We start from the raw sequence: 17,568 nt of genomic DNA on the forward strand, positions 1-17,568 counted from the left end.
GGCTTTGCAGGCTCATGGCAGACGGGCAGCTTTGCAGGCTCATGGCAGACGGGCAGTTCAGGCGCCATTGGGCAGACGGGCAGTTCAGGCGCCGCTGGGCAGACGGGCAGTTCAGGCGCCGCTGGGCAGACGGGCAGTTCAGGCGCCGCTGGGCAGACGGGCAGTTCAGGCACCGCTGGGCAGACGGGCACACCTGTAGGGAGGAGACGGAGAGACAGCCTGGTGCGTGGGGCTGCCACAGGACCCACCAGGCTGGAGAGACCTACAGGAGGCTTGATGTTAAAAGGCACCTGAAGGACCGGGCTGTGGGGGAGCACTGGAGCTCTGGTGCGCAGCCTTGGCACCACTCCCCCAGGCTGGCATACTACTCCAGCCCGTACCCTCCAGAGTGCAGGCACAGGTTGAACCGGGCTGTGGATGAGCACTGGAGATCTAGTGCCTACTACGCGCACTTCTCCCTTAGGCTCCACTCCCACATTTGCCCGGTACGAGCGGAGCGTAGGCATAGGACGCACTGCACCCTCCCAGCGCCCCGGAGACACAGCACGCAGAGCCGGTGCAGGATACCCTGGACCGAAACTGCGTACCGGAGACCAGACGCGCTGAGCAGGCACAATACGCCCCGGCTGGATGCCCACACTCACTTGACACATTCGGGGGGCTGCCCTATAGCGCACCAGGCTATGGGCACGCACTGGCGACACCGTGCGCTTAACCGCATAACACGGTGCCTGACCAGTGACGCGTTGCTTATAATAAGCACGAGGTCTGCTACCTGGCTTAGCCACACTCCTCTCTAGCCCCCCCAAAAAAAATTCTGGGGTTGCCTCTCGTACCTGTCCCGCTGCCGTGCTGCCTCCTCATATCGCCGCCGCTCAGCACTCGCTTCCTCCAGCTCAGCTTTGGGGCGGCGATACTCCCCAGCCTGTGCCCAGGGTCCTTCTCCATTCAAGATCTCCTCCCATGTCCATGAATCCTGGGATTTCTGCGGTTGCTTTCGCTGCCCTTTTCCCTGCTGCTTGGTTCTGCTTAGCATAAACATAAATTCATCCTCACAGTCTTTTACTGAGGAAAGATGGAGGAAAGATGGAGAGGGATGGATGGAGACTTTAGAGAGAGGGAAGGATGGAGAAGGGCACTGGGAAGAAGAGTTTACTGTAGTGCTCACGTGTGTGTCTGTGTGTGTGTGCAGGTTGGTGCATGCAGTGTGTGTGTGTGTGTGTGTGTGTGTGTGTGTGTGTGTGTGTGTGTGTGTGTGTGTGTGTGTGTGTGTGTGTCTGCATGAAGCATGCTCTATACTGCTAGATCTCCTGTAAATCAATTCTTTGTACAGGACTACAAAATGTACAAAGCTGTATGGTCATGCAGTGTTGAATGATGTGATGTATGTCCATTGTGTAGAAAACTTGAAACAATTGTACTTATTTATGTAATATTTAGTGCATCTCTTCTAGTGTGTTCGGGTGTTCAAAAGCTTTCTCAGGTAACATGGACTGTTGTGTTGGAGATGTATGTCTCTCTATAAGTGGTGGACTGGAGTGGAGTAATGGGAAAAAGCAGAGGTAAATGTCTCTCTGTATCATGGTTGGGCACTGTAATAATGTGTGAGGACATGAACATCTCTGGGGAGGAAACTTATACACAAACTACAGAGTGTTTCTTAACAGACTATCATGTAAAACGGAGGGAAAACACAGGGGGATTGCTTTGGTGGATCCTTCCCCAAACATGGAAGGGCCTTGAATATTAGGGATATAGGGATCCTTTAAGTAGTTTATTCTAGTGAAACTGTCTCCTCTCTCTCTCTATCCCAGAAGGAATCCCCTTTACTCCCCTGTATCTATCTCAGGCGATGGATGTAGTGTGTAGCCTACCTGAGGGAATAGGTAGGTCATTCTGTGTATAAGCGTTAGCATCTCTAGCTACTGTTCGTCACCATATCTCTCCACTGTCAGAGCTAGTGTATTTCCAGAGGCCCTGTGAATGGTGGCAGCTAATTTATAAGTCATTTGTAGTTTTAAAAGAGTAAAGGCTTAGTCTTTGTGAGCTCCTTTCAGCAACGCGTCCATTAAGCTCCAATGACAGCACCTCCTCTCCTCGCCTGCTCTGGTTACAGCAGCTCTTTATCACTCTATCACTCAGTTTCATATTCAAGGATCCAGTGGTTCGAACCGGTTCAGGGAACAGAAACGGAACCTGGAACGAAAATGATCCATACTGTTCCGAAACAGAAACGTTCTTTTTAAAAGCATGGGAACTGCTTAATAACATTATTTTACGTTCCAGGCATTTTTCTAGTCCCACAAAAAAATGCAACAAAGCTCCTGTGCAAAGTCCTGACTCAGTCAAGTTAGCTAGAGAAGAATGGTTAAGCTTGTTAGCTAGCTAGCTCAAAGGATATTAAATGTTCCTCCATAGAAGCCAGTCCTCCTAGGTATAATTCTGTGGACCTAATTCAGATAATGCATGTCATAACAAGATGCCCAGTGCTTCAAGCCTCCTCCTCAACCCTCTCTATCTCTCTCCCCACTCGCAAAATGTCAGTCGCATCTTGCGCCATAGGCCACACTTGTCTGTCCATCACGCATGTAAAAACTAGCTTGCCTGCTCTATCTGCACTAATTTGTGAAGTAATTGAATGAGCTAAATGTAACTGTGGATTTCACAGGTTACAAAAGGAACAGAAAGGAACAACATAAACCTGGAAAAAAGGGTGGTTCTGTTCAGAATTTTTGTTCCAACCTATGTCACTCACAGACCTCCTTTCTCTCTCTCTCTCTCCCTCCTCTCTCAATTGGCCAATTTGTCTGTGTAATCCTCTATGGTTTTAGTCTTTGACGTATCAGAGTAGCGCTAGCCCCCAGAGACCACACATAACCTTACATTGCAACCATCATCAGACAAGAAGGCCTCTCTGGTCCTCGTCTCTCCTCCAATGTGCCGGCTTTGTATATTGCCATCGCTGCGTTGCCATGGTGATTGTCAAACGAAGCAAGTGTTGTATTGTTTGTTTATTTATTTTGACTCCGCTAGCTGAGGGTTGTGCTGGTGCGTGTTGGGCACACGTGTTTACACACACATACACATGGTGGTGCAGTTTCGATGGCTAGGCAGTGATGCTGTATCCAACACCAGAAGGCAGCTCACCTCAATCAAATAATAACCCTCCTCTGCTCTCCCTTCTCCCTAGCAGCCATCTGCTCTGTATGATGGACACACACACACACACACACACACACATGCTTAGACACATCACACACTTAGACAAACACGAATTCAGACAGATGCAGACACACACACACAGAAGTGCCAACTGTTGTTGTGTTATTTTGTTAGTCTTGGCTCCAATCAAATCAAGGTTTATTCGTCATATTCACAGTATACAGCGGGGTGTAAACGGTACATTGTTTACTTGCGAGCTCTCCTCTTGACAGTGCAGTGAAAATATCAACAACAATGAAAAAGGGAGGGAGGGTCAGTGCAGATCGGACAGTTTGTGGTTGTGTTATCACTGCGTCACGCTCACTGTGTGGGACGGAGACTCACTCTACCTCGCACATCAACTCTCCCACACGCACCACATACACACGCTCTCTCGCTTTCCCATATAATCTCCTTGAATTCTCAGTGCCAAGTTATTTCCACCAAGGCATTGCCTTACTCTCAGAGAACTGTCTCATGCCCAAATGAGAGTACCTTTGCCCTTACCTAGGCAGGCCTAGATACCGTTGCCTCCAGTTTACTGTACACTGGATATATTAGATTTACTGTGCCAGCATAATCCTACTCTGCACACCTAGAACCCTGAGCAGAATTGAGTTACTGTTGGCTCTCGATAAAGTTACAATATCACTTCTCCCAGCCAGTCACTGCAATGGGACTGGAGTAAGTGATGTATACGAAAGCTCTTCAGATGATGTGGAGATTCTCCTGGATCTATCAAAGTCAGTTAAGAACAAATTCTTATTTACAATGACAGCCTATGAATAGTGGGTTAACTGCCTTGTTCAGGGGCAGAACAACAGATTTTTACCTTCTCAGCTTCTCAGGATTCGATCTTGCAACCTTGTGGTTACTGGCCCAACGCTCTAACCATTAGGCGACCTGCCGCCCTGTGGCCGCACTTTGTAGAAGTTGCCTGTAGGCACAGATCTAGGATTAGTTTCCCCTTTCTGAATCTTAATCCTAACCATTCGGCAGGGGAAGCACGAAGCTGATCTTAGATCAGTGTCTATGAGAAGCTTTATCCTTATAGGCTAGTGTAAGTGCCGGTCCTTGTGGGCCTGAAGAGCCCCCTGGTGTTTAGTCTTGGCATGCTTTCTCCAGTGACTGCTAATGGGCGAGCCATTACTACAGTGGTTCCCAAAGAGAGAGCCCCAGAACATACAGCGTAATGCTACAATGTGAGCAGTAATATTGGGTTGGTCACAAGACAGTCTGAAAGGCCTCAGATGGTTCACAGTGCATGAAAGTTTGAAACCCCTAAACCATACAGCCCCCTGTACATGACGTCACATAAAGTGCTACAGAAACCATCCAGCGGGTGTGGTTGGGTTGGGTTGGGTTATCCCCATACTTTACAAGGTGCTTTGAGACCTTGGGTGAAAATGCTGTGTGAATGCAGTCCATTATTTGTTATTACCCATTCCTGTAGTAAGTGTATCTCTCCCTCGCTTGCCGTGCCTTTGTGTTAGGTTAATAGTTACACATTTTACACAGATTCACATGAAGATGTTTTTTTCAGTCATTGTATTTGAAGGGTTCCTGTACACTACTTCCAGTATATCTGACACACTTTGTCCATTTCTTTCTCTTCCCCCCCCCCCCCCTCTCTTTCTTTTTAATGCAATTACTGGTCTTTTAGGGCTGTCCTTTGTCAGAGTGGTGTTTTTAGCGGTGAGATGCTAACATATTCTTCGTAGCCACTTTAACTGGCAGAATAAAATTGCCTATAGGGTTAGTACTTAACGTACAGTAGAGACCTCTTGCTCTTCCCCTTATCTCTTACCCTGATTTCCCCTTTGTCTCTCTGTTTCACTCACTCTCATCTGTCTGTCTTATTCTTTCTTACTCTGGGTTACAGTTCTCATTTCTTTCTTTCTTTCTCAGTGCCCTCAGCACTAGTGTCGGCTCTTTATAAAGATTCTCATGTACTAGCCTGTCTATGTGTCTCTCTGTGCTTTACAATGGAACAAGTGAACAGTTCAAATTTCTCTGGTGAGGGCTAGCCATGACACACATTAATGCTACCTACCTTGGAGCCCTATAGTGGCTTGCAAAAGTATTCACCCCCTTGGAATTTTGTTGCAATTTTTTGGAGGGTTTGTATCATTTGATTTACACAACATGCCTACCACTTTGAAGATGCAAAATATGTTTTATTGTGAAACAAACAAGAAATAACACGAAAAAACTAACTTCAGCGTGCATAACTATTCACCCCCCCCCCAAAGTCAATACTTTGTAGAGCCACCTTTTGCAGCAATTGCAGCTGCAAGTCTCTTGGGGTATGTCTCCATAAGCTTGGCACATCTAGCCACTGGGATTGTTACCCATTCTTCAAGGCAAAACAGCTCCAGCTCCTTCAAGTTGGATGGGTTCCACTGGTGTACAGCACTCTAAGTCATACCACAGATTCTCAATTGGATTGAGGTCTGGGATTTGACTAAGCCATTCCAAGACATTGAAATGTTTCCCCTTAAACCACTCGAGTGTTGCTTTAGCAGTATGCTTAGGGTCATTGTCCTGCTGGAAGGTGAACCTCCATCCCAGTCTCAAATCTCTGGAAGACAAACAGGTTTCCCTCAAGAATTTCCCTGTATTTAGCGCCATCCATCATTCCTTAAATTCTGACCAGTTTCCCAGTCCCTGCCGATGAAAAACATCCCCACAGCATGATGCTGCCACCACCATGATGCTGCCACCACCATACTTCACTGTGGGGATGGTATTCTATGGTTTGTGCCAGACATAGCGTTTTCCTTGATGGACAAAAAGCTACATTTTTGTCTCAACTGACCAGAGTACCTTCTTCCATATGCTTGGGGACTCTCCCACATGCTTTTTGGCGAACACCAAACGTGTTTGCTTATTCTTTTCTTTAAGCAATGGCTTTTTTCTGGCCACTCTTCTGTAAAGCCCAGCTCTGTGGAGTGTACAGCTTAAAGTGGTCCTATGGACAGATACACAAATCTCCGCTGTGGAGCTTTGCAGCTCCTTCAGGGTCATCTTTGGTCTCTTTGATGCCTCTCTGATTAATGCCCTCCTTGCCTGGTCCGTGAGTTTTGGTGGGCGGCCCTCTCTTGGCAGGTTTGTTGTGGTGCCATATTCTTTCCATTTATTAATAATGGACTTAATGGTGCTCCGTGGGATGTTCAAAATTTCAGATATTTTTTTATAACTCAGCCCTGATCTGTACCTCTCCATAACTATGTCCCTGACCTGTTTGGCACGCTCCTTGGTCTTCATGGTGCAGCTTGCTTGGTGGTGTTGCAGACTCTGGGGCCTTTCAGAACAGGTGTGTATATATACTGAGATCATGTGACACTTAAATCAAGTCCACCTGTGTGCAATCTAACTAATTATGTGACTTCTGAAGGTAATTGGTTGCACCAGATCTTATTTAGGGGCTTCAAAGCAAAGGGGGTGAATACATATGCACGCATAACCTTTTAGTGTTTTATTTTTTAGAATTTTGTTTTTTAAATTTCACTTCACCAATTTGGAATATTTTGTGCATGTCCATTACATGAACTCCAAAGAAATATTCATTTAAATTACAGGTTGTAATGCAACAAAATAGGAAAAACACCAAGGGGGATGAATACATTTGCAAGGCACTGTAGAGTTTTAGTATATGACTGCTAGAAAGGCACAGTGCTATATATCATTTTAATAAACATGAAATACTAAGCATATATGTCTTTGCTTTGGTCATATGACCCGAGGTATTGTTTGTCCCATAGATGCTTGTGATTTACAAATATTAAACGCACATTGAGGAAATGTACCACATCATGTGTCTAATGTATCTCTATATCTAATGGTGTATCCTTTAGAGATATGTAGCAGAATTAGTACAGAGTGTATGTCAGGAATAACTCTAGAGTTGTCTTAGAGGTTCATTCTCTGTACAGTATGTACAGTCCCACATCCATCATGACACACTTCTGTGCTCTTAGCGCCTGCTGTAGCGTGTTGTCTCTGTGTCGTCATACAGAATAGACCCACAGCTGGTCATGACTGGTCACCTGTTGCCTTCCATCCTGTTAAACACTATTGTATCAGGCTAAATAATCCTCTCTCTAAGGATGGACGTCAGGAGGACAGACACACTGGAGAAACTGTGGGCTCTTCTTCACACACATCCAAATGCGCACACACACACACACACACACACACACTGTTAAACTTCCCGTACTTTAGAAGCGTTCACTAGTCAGCGTTTTCTATTTTATAATTTTTTGTAGGGGGGTGGGGGGGTGGGTGTGGCCAATAGCACAGTCTCCACTGCTTCAAAATTAATATAGGGGAAACACTGCTAATGCTTTCATGAAAAGAGAAACAAAAGCCTGTGAATGTAGATGTGAGTTTGACAGGTAACTATCACACTCCTCCTCCCATTGTAGGGAGCATGGAGGGTCAGCCACTGTCCACCGACGAGCCCTGATCCCCGTATCACAGTCCCGGCTCAACATTGATTATTCATGCCTGTGTGCTGTCATGTGCAGTGCCCACTGGATCTCATTAATTGGTGAGCGAGGGAGAGGGAAAGCGATAGAGAGATGGAGAGGCAGAGATGCTGAACGATCTGAGAGGGAAGCAGTGCAGAAGAGAAAGAGAGAGAGAGAGTGGAGAGAGGGGGCTGTAGCCAGAAGATAAGACTGGAGACTGGATATATCTGTGCTGTAGCCAGAGGATAAGACTGGAGACTGGATATCTCTGTTGTGCTGCTGTGCTGTGGTCTCTCTCACTGGTAGCACGCTATACACCGCTAGCTAGCCTGCTACATGAGACCGAAGAGGAATACCAGGCTTTCTACTGTACCTACTCCTCATCTCCAATCTCTCTACCATTGCTACATCTTTTCTTGGACCTACCTTGGACCTTCGTCTAAGCCCCAGCCATGACCACCTACTACCATAATCACGAGTACTGCTGCGGAAGCCCTGAGGGTTGCAGTCTCAGCCCAGGAAAGGTGGTCTCCGGGCAGGGTAGGTTGCCTGGGAACCAGGCCCTGGGGAACCAGAACCAGCCCCGGGTTCAACACACCCAACAGAGGCTCCAGCAGACCCAGAGCCAGCTGGGTCTGATCCACAGACCGCAACAACACCACCAACAACAGCAGATCCAGCTCCAACAGCAGCTCCAGCAACCACAGATGCAGATTCAACACCCCCAACAGCTACAGTTTCAGCTACAGCACCAACAACAGCCACAGATTCATCACCACCAGCAGCTCCAACAGCAGGCATTACAACACGACCAACAACAACAGATACACCACCATCAACTACAACAACAACAGCAGCAGCTACAGCGCCAGCAGCATCATCATCACCACTACCACAATCATCCTCACCAGATGGAGCAGACACCCAACACCCCTCCTTTGAAACTCCACCCGCTGCTCTTGCAACCGCTCCCCCTACAGAGCCCCCAGAGAAACTATAGCTCCTGCACGCTGCCCGCCTACATGTCTAAGAGCCGGGTCAAGTTCACCAACCTGAGGGACAGCGTAAGGAAGAGTCCTACCAAGAGCAAGGCCAAGGTCCGGGCCACACACAGGCAGAGTGGCTGGTGGACCGATGACACCCCATGGGCCACACTGTCACTGGAGAAACCACCCCAGGTATGTGTGTGTGCACAGGGGACCAAGGTGGTAGAAGCCCTGTAGGTACACTACCGTTCGGAAGTTTGGGGTTACTTAGAAACGTCCTTGTTTTTGAAAGAAAAGCACATTTTTTGTCCATTAAAATAACATCAAATTGATCAGAAATACAGTGCAAACATTGTTAATGTTGAAAATGACTATCGTAGCTGGAAATGGCAGATTTTTTATGGAATATCTACATAGGCGTACAGAGGCCCATTATCAGCAACCATCACTCCTGTTCCAATGAAAAGCTGTGTTAGCTAATCCAAGTTTATAATTTTAACAGGCTAATTGATCATAGGAAAACCCTTTTGTCATTCTCTAGACTAGTTGAGTATCTGGAGCATCAGCATTTGTTGGTTCGATTACAGGCTCAACATGGCCAGAAACAAAGAACTTTCTTCTGAAACTCGGCAGTCTATTCTTGTTCAGAGAAATGAAGGCTATTCTATACGAGAAATTGCCAAGAAACGGAAGATCTCATACAATGCTGTGTACTACTCCCTTCACAGAACAGCGCAAACTGGCTCTAACCAGAATAGGAAGAGTAAAGGGAGGTCCCGGTGCACAACTGAGCAAGAGGACAAGTACATTAGTGTCTAGTTTGAGAAACAGACTCCTCACAAGTCCTCAACTGGCAGCTGCATTAAATAGTACCCGCAAAACACCAGTCTCAACGTCAACAGTGAAGAGGCGACTCTGGGATGCTGGCCTTCTAGACAGAGTTGCAAAGAAATAGCCATATCTCAGACTGGCCCATAAAAATATAATATTAAGATAGGCAAAATAATACAGAAAAATAAGTGCGATCTCTGACGAGAGACATGCTCTCCTCCATCTTGCGTTACAAACACTAAACTTGTCCGTTCAGTAGCGTGGCAAGACAACGTACTGAAATACGTCACATTATAAATACGGCTTGAGTCACGCTTGCAACATCTTTACGTATGAGTGGTTCTGGGAATCAAACCCACAATTCTGGAGTTGCAAGCACCATGCTCTACCAACCGAGCCATGCAGGACCACTCATTAACCACAATATGAGAGTGATGCATCACCGCTGCATATAAACTATGAGGTGTTGCTATACACGGAGTATACCAAACATTAGGAACACCTTCCTAATATTGAGTTTCTCCTCAGATCAGCCTCAATTCGCCGGGGCAAGGACTCTACAAGGTACCGAAAGCACTCCACAGGGATGATGGCCCACGTTGACTCCAATGCTTTCCACAGTTGTGTTAAGTTTGTTGGGTGTCCTTTGGGTGGTGAACCATTCTTGATACACATCGGAAACTGTCGAGGGGGAAAAACCCAGCAGCGTTGCAGTTCTTGACCCAAACCGGTGTGCATGGCACCTACTACTATACCTCGTTCATAGGCACTTACATTTTATGTCTTGCCCATTCGCCCTCTGAATGGCACACATACACAATCCATGTCTCAATTGTCTCAAGGCTTAAAAACCTTCTTTGACCTGTCTCCTCCCCTTCATCTACATTGACTGAAATGGATTTACCAAGTGGCATCAATAAGGGATCATAGCTTTCACCTGGAGTCACCTGGTTAGTCTATTTTATCAAATGTTTTGTATACTCAGTGTATCACTTGAGCTAGAAGTTTCCTTCAATTACATATCTAGAGTGGGTGGAGGGCAGGGGGTGTGTGTGTCAGTATCAGGGGCAACCTCTGTCTATCCCAGTTTAAGCGTTACTGAAGTCCTTCCAGTCTGTAAACCAGATCTTAAATGGAAGTTAATAATGGAGATTAATGGACCATCAGCTAGGTTTGTGTTCTCGTACAAGGCACTTAAATGTGAAGTTCAGTTCAACTTGTTTTGGATGTTGTGTTTAAAGTGTCTCCCCCCCTTTCTCTCAGGGGGCCCTGGGCTCTCAGCATTAGGAATCTGCTGAGCAATAGTAAAAGAGTAATGCTATGTGTGTGTGCGTATGTGATGTGTGTGTGTGTACTGTGCATATGTGTTTGTGTGTGTCTGTCTGTCTACAAATCAAATGTCATTTGTCACATACACATGGTTAGCAGATGTTAATGCGAGTGTAGCGAAATGCTTGTGCTTCTAGTTCCGACCGTGCAGTAATATCTAACAAGGAATCTAACAATTTCACAACAACTACCTTATACACACAAGTGTAAAGGAATGAATAAGAATATATTCATAAAAATATATGGATGAGCGATGGCGGAACGGCATAGGCAAGATGCAGTAGATGGTATAGAGTACACTATATACACATGAGATTAGTGATGTAGGGTATGTAAACATTATATAAAATGGCATTGTTTAAAGTGGCTAGTGATACATTTATTGCATCCAATTTTTTATTATTAAAGTGGCTAGAGATTGAGTCTGTTGGCAGCAGTCACTCAATGCTAGTGATGGCTGTTTAACAGTCTGATGGCCTTGAGATAGAAGCTGTTTTTCAGTCTCTCGGTCCCAGCTTTGATGCACCTGTACTGACCTCGCCTTCTGGATGATAGCGGGGTGAACAGGCAGTGGCTCGGGTGGTTGTTGTCCTTGATGACCTTTTTGGCCTTCCTGTGACATCGGGGGTGTAGGTGTCCTGGAGGGCAGGTAGTTTGCCCCCGGTGATGCGTTGTGCAGACCTCACTACCCTCTGGAGAGCCTTACGGTTCTTATAAATCGACAGGATGCTCTCGATTGTGCATCTGTAAACGTTTGAGTGTTTTTGGTGACAAGCCAAATTTCTTCAGCCTCCTGAGATTGAAGAGGCGCTGCTGCGCCTTCTTCACCACGCTGTCTGTGTGGGTGGACCATTTCAGTTTGTCCGTGATGTGTATGCCGAGGAACTCAAAACTTTACACCTTCTCCACTACTGTCCCGTCGATGTAGATAGGGGGATGCTCCATCTGCTGTTTCCTGAAGTGCACGATCATCTCCTTTGTTTTGTTGACATGGAGTGTGGTGTCAGGAAAATAACCTCACACTCAGAGGGCCCTCACCTCCTCCCTGTAGGCCGTCTCGTCGTTGTTGGTAATCAAGCCCACCACTGTAGTGTTGTCTGCAAACTTGATGATTGAGTTGGAGGCGTGCATGGCCACGCAGTCATGGGTGAACAGGGAGTACAGGAGAAGGCTGAGAACACACCCTTGTGGGGCCCCAGTGTTGAGGATCAGCTGGGTGGAGATGTTGTTTCCTACCCTCACCACCTGGGGGCGGCCTGTCACGAAGTCCAGAACCCAGTTGCACAGGGCGGGGTCGAGACCCAGGGTCTCGAGCTTAATGACGAGTTTGGAGGGTACTATGGTGTTAAATGCTGAGCTGTAGTCAATGAACAGCATTCTTACATAGGTATTCCTCTTGTCCAGATGGGTTAGGGCAGTGTGATTGCGATTGCGTCGTCTGTGGACCTATTGGTTCCGGAAAGCAAATTGGAGTGGGTCTAGGGTGTCAGGTAGGGTGGAGGTGATATGGTCCTTGACTAGTCTCTCAAAGCACTTCATGATGATGGAAGTGAGTGCTAGTGTGTGTGTGCGTTCAGTACACCACTAAGCTCCACTCATCATCATTATATACCACCGTCATGCTGGGTTATAGCTAAAGCACGGTCACTTTTGTCAATGGAGCCAACTGGCAGATCAGATTAACATTCGGTCCACTGGGGAAAACTGTCAATGAGTTTGATTTACATTTTGAGGTTGGAGAGGAGCACGTGTTAGCTCTGTGGATGGAACGGCCATGTGTCTCATATAGAGGGGTTGCAGTTGTGTCTGAAATCGCCTAGAAACTACACAAGGGGCCATGTTGGAATACCAGAGTCTTACTGGTGGAAGAATAGCACAGCCCGTTTGCGATGATGGAAAAAATATGTTTCAAATCTCTCTGATCCAGAAAAAAGAGTGATATTCGAAAACGTACAGATCCGTACAACATAGCTAAAACGGAATGGTCCCAAAATGTGGATTTGTATCCATTTGTTAGCTACTGTAACATTGTTAACTTACAGGCATACCATTTTTTTAATTTCTGGATGGGTGAGACAAGTGAGGGTGACAATCCGAAATGGGATCCATATCTTGGCAGCTGGGGTAAGTGTATTTGACATACATTGCCGTCGGAAAGTATTCATACCCCTCGACTTTTTCCACATTTTGTTACGTTACAGCTTTATTCTAAAATGGATTAAATACAAAGAAATCCTCCGAAATCTACACACAATACCCCATAATGAGAAACTCCACAAATACAGGTGTGGCAAGCCTGTAGCGTCATAGTCAAGAAGACTCAAGGGTGTAGTCGCTGCCAAAGGTGCTTCAACAAAGTACTGAGGAAAGGGTCTATCGATGCACTTATTAATGAAGCCGGTGTCTGATGTGGTAAATTCCACAATGTTCCAGTCTGTGCTAGTAAAACAGTCCTGTAGCTTAGCATCTGCTTCATCGGACCACTTCTGTATTGATCTGGTACTTCCTGTTTGAGTTTTTGCTTGTGAGCAGAATGATAGAGTTATGGTCAGATTTGACAAATGGAGGCCGAGGGAGAGCTATGTATGCATCTCTGTGTGTGGAGTAAAGTTAATCTAGAGTTTTTTTCCACCTCTAGTTGCACACTTGACATGCTGGTAGAAATGAGGTTAAACAGATTTCAGTTTTCCTGCATTAAAATCACCGGCCATTAGGAGCGCTGCCTCTAGGTGAGCATTTTCTTGTTTGCTGATAGCCCTCTACAGCTTGTTGAGTGCGGTCTTAGTGCCAGCATCGGTTTTTGGTGGTAAATAGACAGCTACGAGAAATATAGATGAAAACTCTCTTGGTAAATGATATGATCTACAGCTTATCACAAGGTATTCTAACTAAGGTGAGCAGAACCTTGAGGCTTCCTTAATATTACATATCGCGCATCAGTTGTTGTTGACAAAGAGGCACACACCCCCTCCCCGGAGCTTACACAATGCCACCGTTCTGTCCTGCCGATTATATAGAAAATCCCGCTAGATTTATGTTTACCATGTCCTTGTTCAGCCACGACACCAATGCACGTCTGAGAAAGATAGGATATTACAGTTCTTCAGATCGATAGGATAGTCTCAAACGGAAGTCATCCAGTGATTGCACGTTCGCCAATTTAACGGAGGGGTAGAGGCGATTTATCCACTCTCCAACATAGTCTCCTCAGGTATCTCGCACGCTGTCCTCTATAGCACCGTCTCCTCCTCCTTCGAGTGTCGGGAATTTCTATTTCCTCTAGCGCCCTTCTACCCCGAAGTGAGCAAATTCAACGCTGCAGCCACTGTATGGGGTTTCTCCCATAAAAAACTTGCACAAGCTCAGTAGCAGAGCATGACGACCTGCTCTCATGAGAACTTAGAAATGATGAAGTCGGGTGTATTCATCAACAAGCAGTAGGCCGACCCTTAATTGGTGCCAGTCCAGTTGGACTTGTCAGTTGGGATTGCTGTGGAATCAGCTGTGCGGGAATCAAATGTCCTTTCTGACAGAGGGAAGATCCTGTCGAACCAGGAGACGAGCATGGAGGAGTGAAATGTCTGGAAGCAGGAGATGATGGGATCCTTACCTTAAAAAAAACACACACACACACACACACACACACACACACACACACACACACACACACACACACACACACACACACACACACACACACACACACACACACACACACACACACACACACACATACTACTGCTACATTCAATGCCAGATGAACACATGCACCGCCTTGTATGCAGACTATGTTGTTTGGACTGATGCTGACATTTATATGGAAAGAATAGAGAGATGCTGAATTCTTTGAGAGGAATGCACTGATTGCTGACCACATTTAAAAAAACAAATATTTCACCTTGATTAGGCAAGGCAATTCAGTTAAGAACAAATTCTTATTTACAATGACGGCCTACCCCAGCCAAACATGGACGGCGCTGGGCCATTGTGCGCCACCCTATGGGACTCCCATAGCGTCTTGGTCCGATTGGTCCGTCTTGGTCCGATTATTTATACAACGCTCATGACAGTCATCTATGCACTTAAATAGTGAATGGAGGAGTGCTGAGTACCAGGCAGTTAGCAAGTTTGGTAGGCTACTAATTACCATCAGCTGCATCAGAGCTTGCAGAAGCCTAATTACCGTGACTAAATGGTCATGTAGAATTTGACGGCCTTCCTGACTTGTGACCGCCGGTGTGGCGGTCATATGGTCTTTGCAACAGCCCTAGTCACGACAAGGTTCTTTGCACTCTGGTAAAGGGGACACCGTGGAGTTGTCAACTGTTATGGAGAGGTCTTGGAGTGGGCAGGCCTTCCCCGGGACGAAAAGCAGCTCTGTTTTGTCAGAGTTGAGCTTGAGGTGGTGGGCCGACATCAAAGCTGAGATGTCTGACAGGCATGCAGAGATGCGTGTCGCCACCTGACTTTCAGAAGGGAGGAAGGTGACGAGTAGTTAAGTGACATCCACATAGCAATGATAGAGACCATGTAAGTATATGACTTGGTGTATAGAGAGAAGAGGAGAGGGACTGGAATTGAGCCCTGAGGGACACCAGTAGTGAGAGCACGTGGTGCAAACACAGATCCTGCCAGATAGGATGCAATCCAAGAGTGTTCAGAGCCTCAGACACCCAGCTCTGAGAGGGTGGGGGCAGGAACGGATGGTTCACGATGCCAAAGGCAGTGGATAGAACTAGGAATATGAGAACAGAGGAGAGAGAGTCAGCTTTGGCAGTGTGGAGAGCCTCCATGACACAGAGAAGAGCAGTCTCGGTTGAGTGACCCATCTTGAAGCCTGACTGGTTAGGGTCAAGAAGATCGTTCTGAGAAAGATAACGAGAGAGTTATCTTGAGTATTTCGGAAATACAATAATGATGGGATGCTAGTCTGTAGTTGTTGACATTAGAGTGGTCAATTGTTCATCTGAAGAGAGGGGAGAAAGAGTTCAAGGCATAGGGTAGGTCTGTGTGAGTGGGACTAGTGGACTCAATAGGCTGAGTGAATGAGGAGCGGATGTAGTCAGCCTTCTTCTCAAAGTGGTTGACAAAGTTGTCCGCAGAGAGGGAGGGGGAGGGGTGGAGGATTAAGGAGGGAGGATCTTACTAGGGAAATGGAGGCAGAAGCTTGAAATTTAAAGTGACACAAAGTGGCTTTAGCACTGGATACAGAGGAAGAGAAGGTAAGCTGCCCGCAGCCCTGTTCTGTAAGCTCGCAATGAGTCATTCAGCCATGGAGCATGAGGGGAGGGACGACCCGGCCGGGAGGAAAGGGGAGAGTGCGAGTCATAGGATACGGAAAGGGAGGAGAGTAATGTTGAAGAGGCAGAATCAGGAGACAGGAGGGAGAATGATTTAGCAGAAGGGAGAGATGAATGGATAGAAGAGGAGAGAGTAGTGGGGGAGAGAGAACAAAGATTGTGACAGCGCACATGACCATCTGGGTAGGGGCTGATTGGCTAGGGTTGGAGGAGAGGGAGAGGGAAAAGGAAACAAAGTAGTGATCAGAGACCTGGAAGGGGGTTGTAGTGAGATTAGTAGGAGAACAGCCTCTAGAAAAGATGAGGTCAATTGTATTGCCTGCCTTGTGAGTGAGAGGAGACTGGGAAAAGGTGAGGTCAGAAGAGGCAAGGATGTTCACATCGTTCTTAGTACTCGGTCAGTAACACAGTAGTAAATACTCACTGAATCCTCGGTCGCACAGAACAACACACCAAATCCCCCAAATCTTATCAATGGATGCACTTTGATAGCCTCTCTGATGATGGGTGGTTCGGCCCATTCTTCTCTCTCTCCATTTTCTCCTCTCATCCCCCTCTCCATAATCTACGCACACATTTGAGCCCTCAGCAGCTGCCACTAGACAATCCAGACAATCCTCCCTCACTACCACATTATCATCACTCAGAACATTATCATATTTTCTCTCTCTCTCTCAATTTCTCTCTTTCAATTTCTCTCACCTGTTCTCTCTCTCACTCACCCACTCATTCAATCTCTCGATTCCTCTCTCTCTCTCTCTCTCTCTCACCCACTCTCTTTCTATCTCTCTCTCTCCATCTCTTCCTCTCTCCCTTCTTGCCCTTCATCATGTGATGTGTTGTGTGTAGTTGTGTATTCTGCCTGTGTGTCTATATATGCTGTACCCTGACCCTCGACCTCCATTGCCATTGTTTGGCAGCCAGATGTGGTGGTCCCGCCCCCCGTACCCATAATCCCTGTGATCCTTATACCAGCTGAGACCATTCCTGACATCTCTCCACCCTTCTCTCCACCCGCACCCTGGTCACCCATGTCACAGGTCATACTCTCTTCTTTTTTTCCCTCCTCTTTTCTGTTACTGTTTTTTTTTTTTTTTTTACACCCCTCCCATTTGGCTTCTGTTTTGGTGGGGGTGGTTGGGTTTGAAGGATGAGTGTTTCTGGAGAGATATTCAGCTTCGGGTGGTTGTTTTTACCTCCAGACCTGTAGGAGAGATCAGGCCAGTGAAGCGCCAGGAGGAGTTGTCTGTTATTAAGGCTGTAGTTGGGGGTGTTTGGGTCGACGCCATAGCTGTAGGCTTCAAGCTTCAGGAGTTCGGCACAACAGAACACCATGTCATGTCGCATATGGACCCATTCTGCCGTGATAATCTCTAGCCGATGCTTTCAAAATGTTCTACCAAAACATGCGGAGAGTAAGTGATTATTTTGTCTCACAAATTTTTTGGG

The 17,568-nt window shown here is 46.6% G+C and overlaps 1 protein-coding gene across 6 annotated transcripts in view; it reads left to right on the plus strand.

The window, feature by feature from the left end:
- The window catches only part of LOC129855654 (discs large homolog 1-like protein), a 203,074-nt gene that overhangs the window by 66,747 nt on the left and 118,759 nt on the right, over positions 1-17,568 (plus strand). Inside the window, exon 1 of one of the 6 annotated variants that reach the window (XM_055923538.1) lies at positions 7,691-8,851. The exons of 3 other annotated variants lie outside the window; for them this stretch is intronic. In XM_055923538.1, the coding sequence (XP_055779513.1) occupies positions 8,126-8,851 (726 nt within the window). In that variant the 5' untranslated portion in view covers positions 7,691-8,125. Of the gene's footprint in view, positions 1-7,690; positions 8,852-17,335; positions 17,535-17,568 lie in introns of those variants that run through there. 2 more of the 6 variants (XM_055923539.1, XM_055923543.1) reach the window with 2 other exon arrangements.

Source organism: Salvelinus fontinalis, chromosome 5 (assembly GCF_029448725.1).
Source record: "Salvelinus fontinalis isolate EN_2023a chromosome 5, ASM2944872v1, whole genome shotgun sequence".
Classification (NCBI taxonomy): Eukaryota; Metazoa; Chordata; class Actinopteri; order Salmoniformes; family Salmonidae; genus Salvelinus; species Salvelinus fontinalis.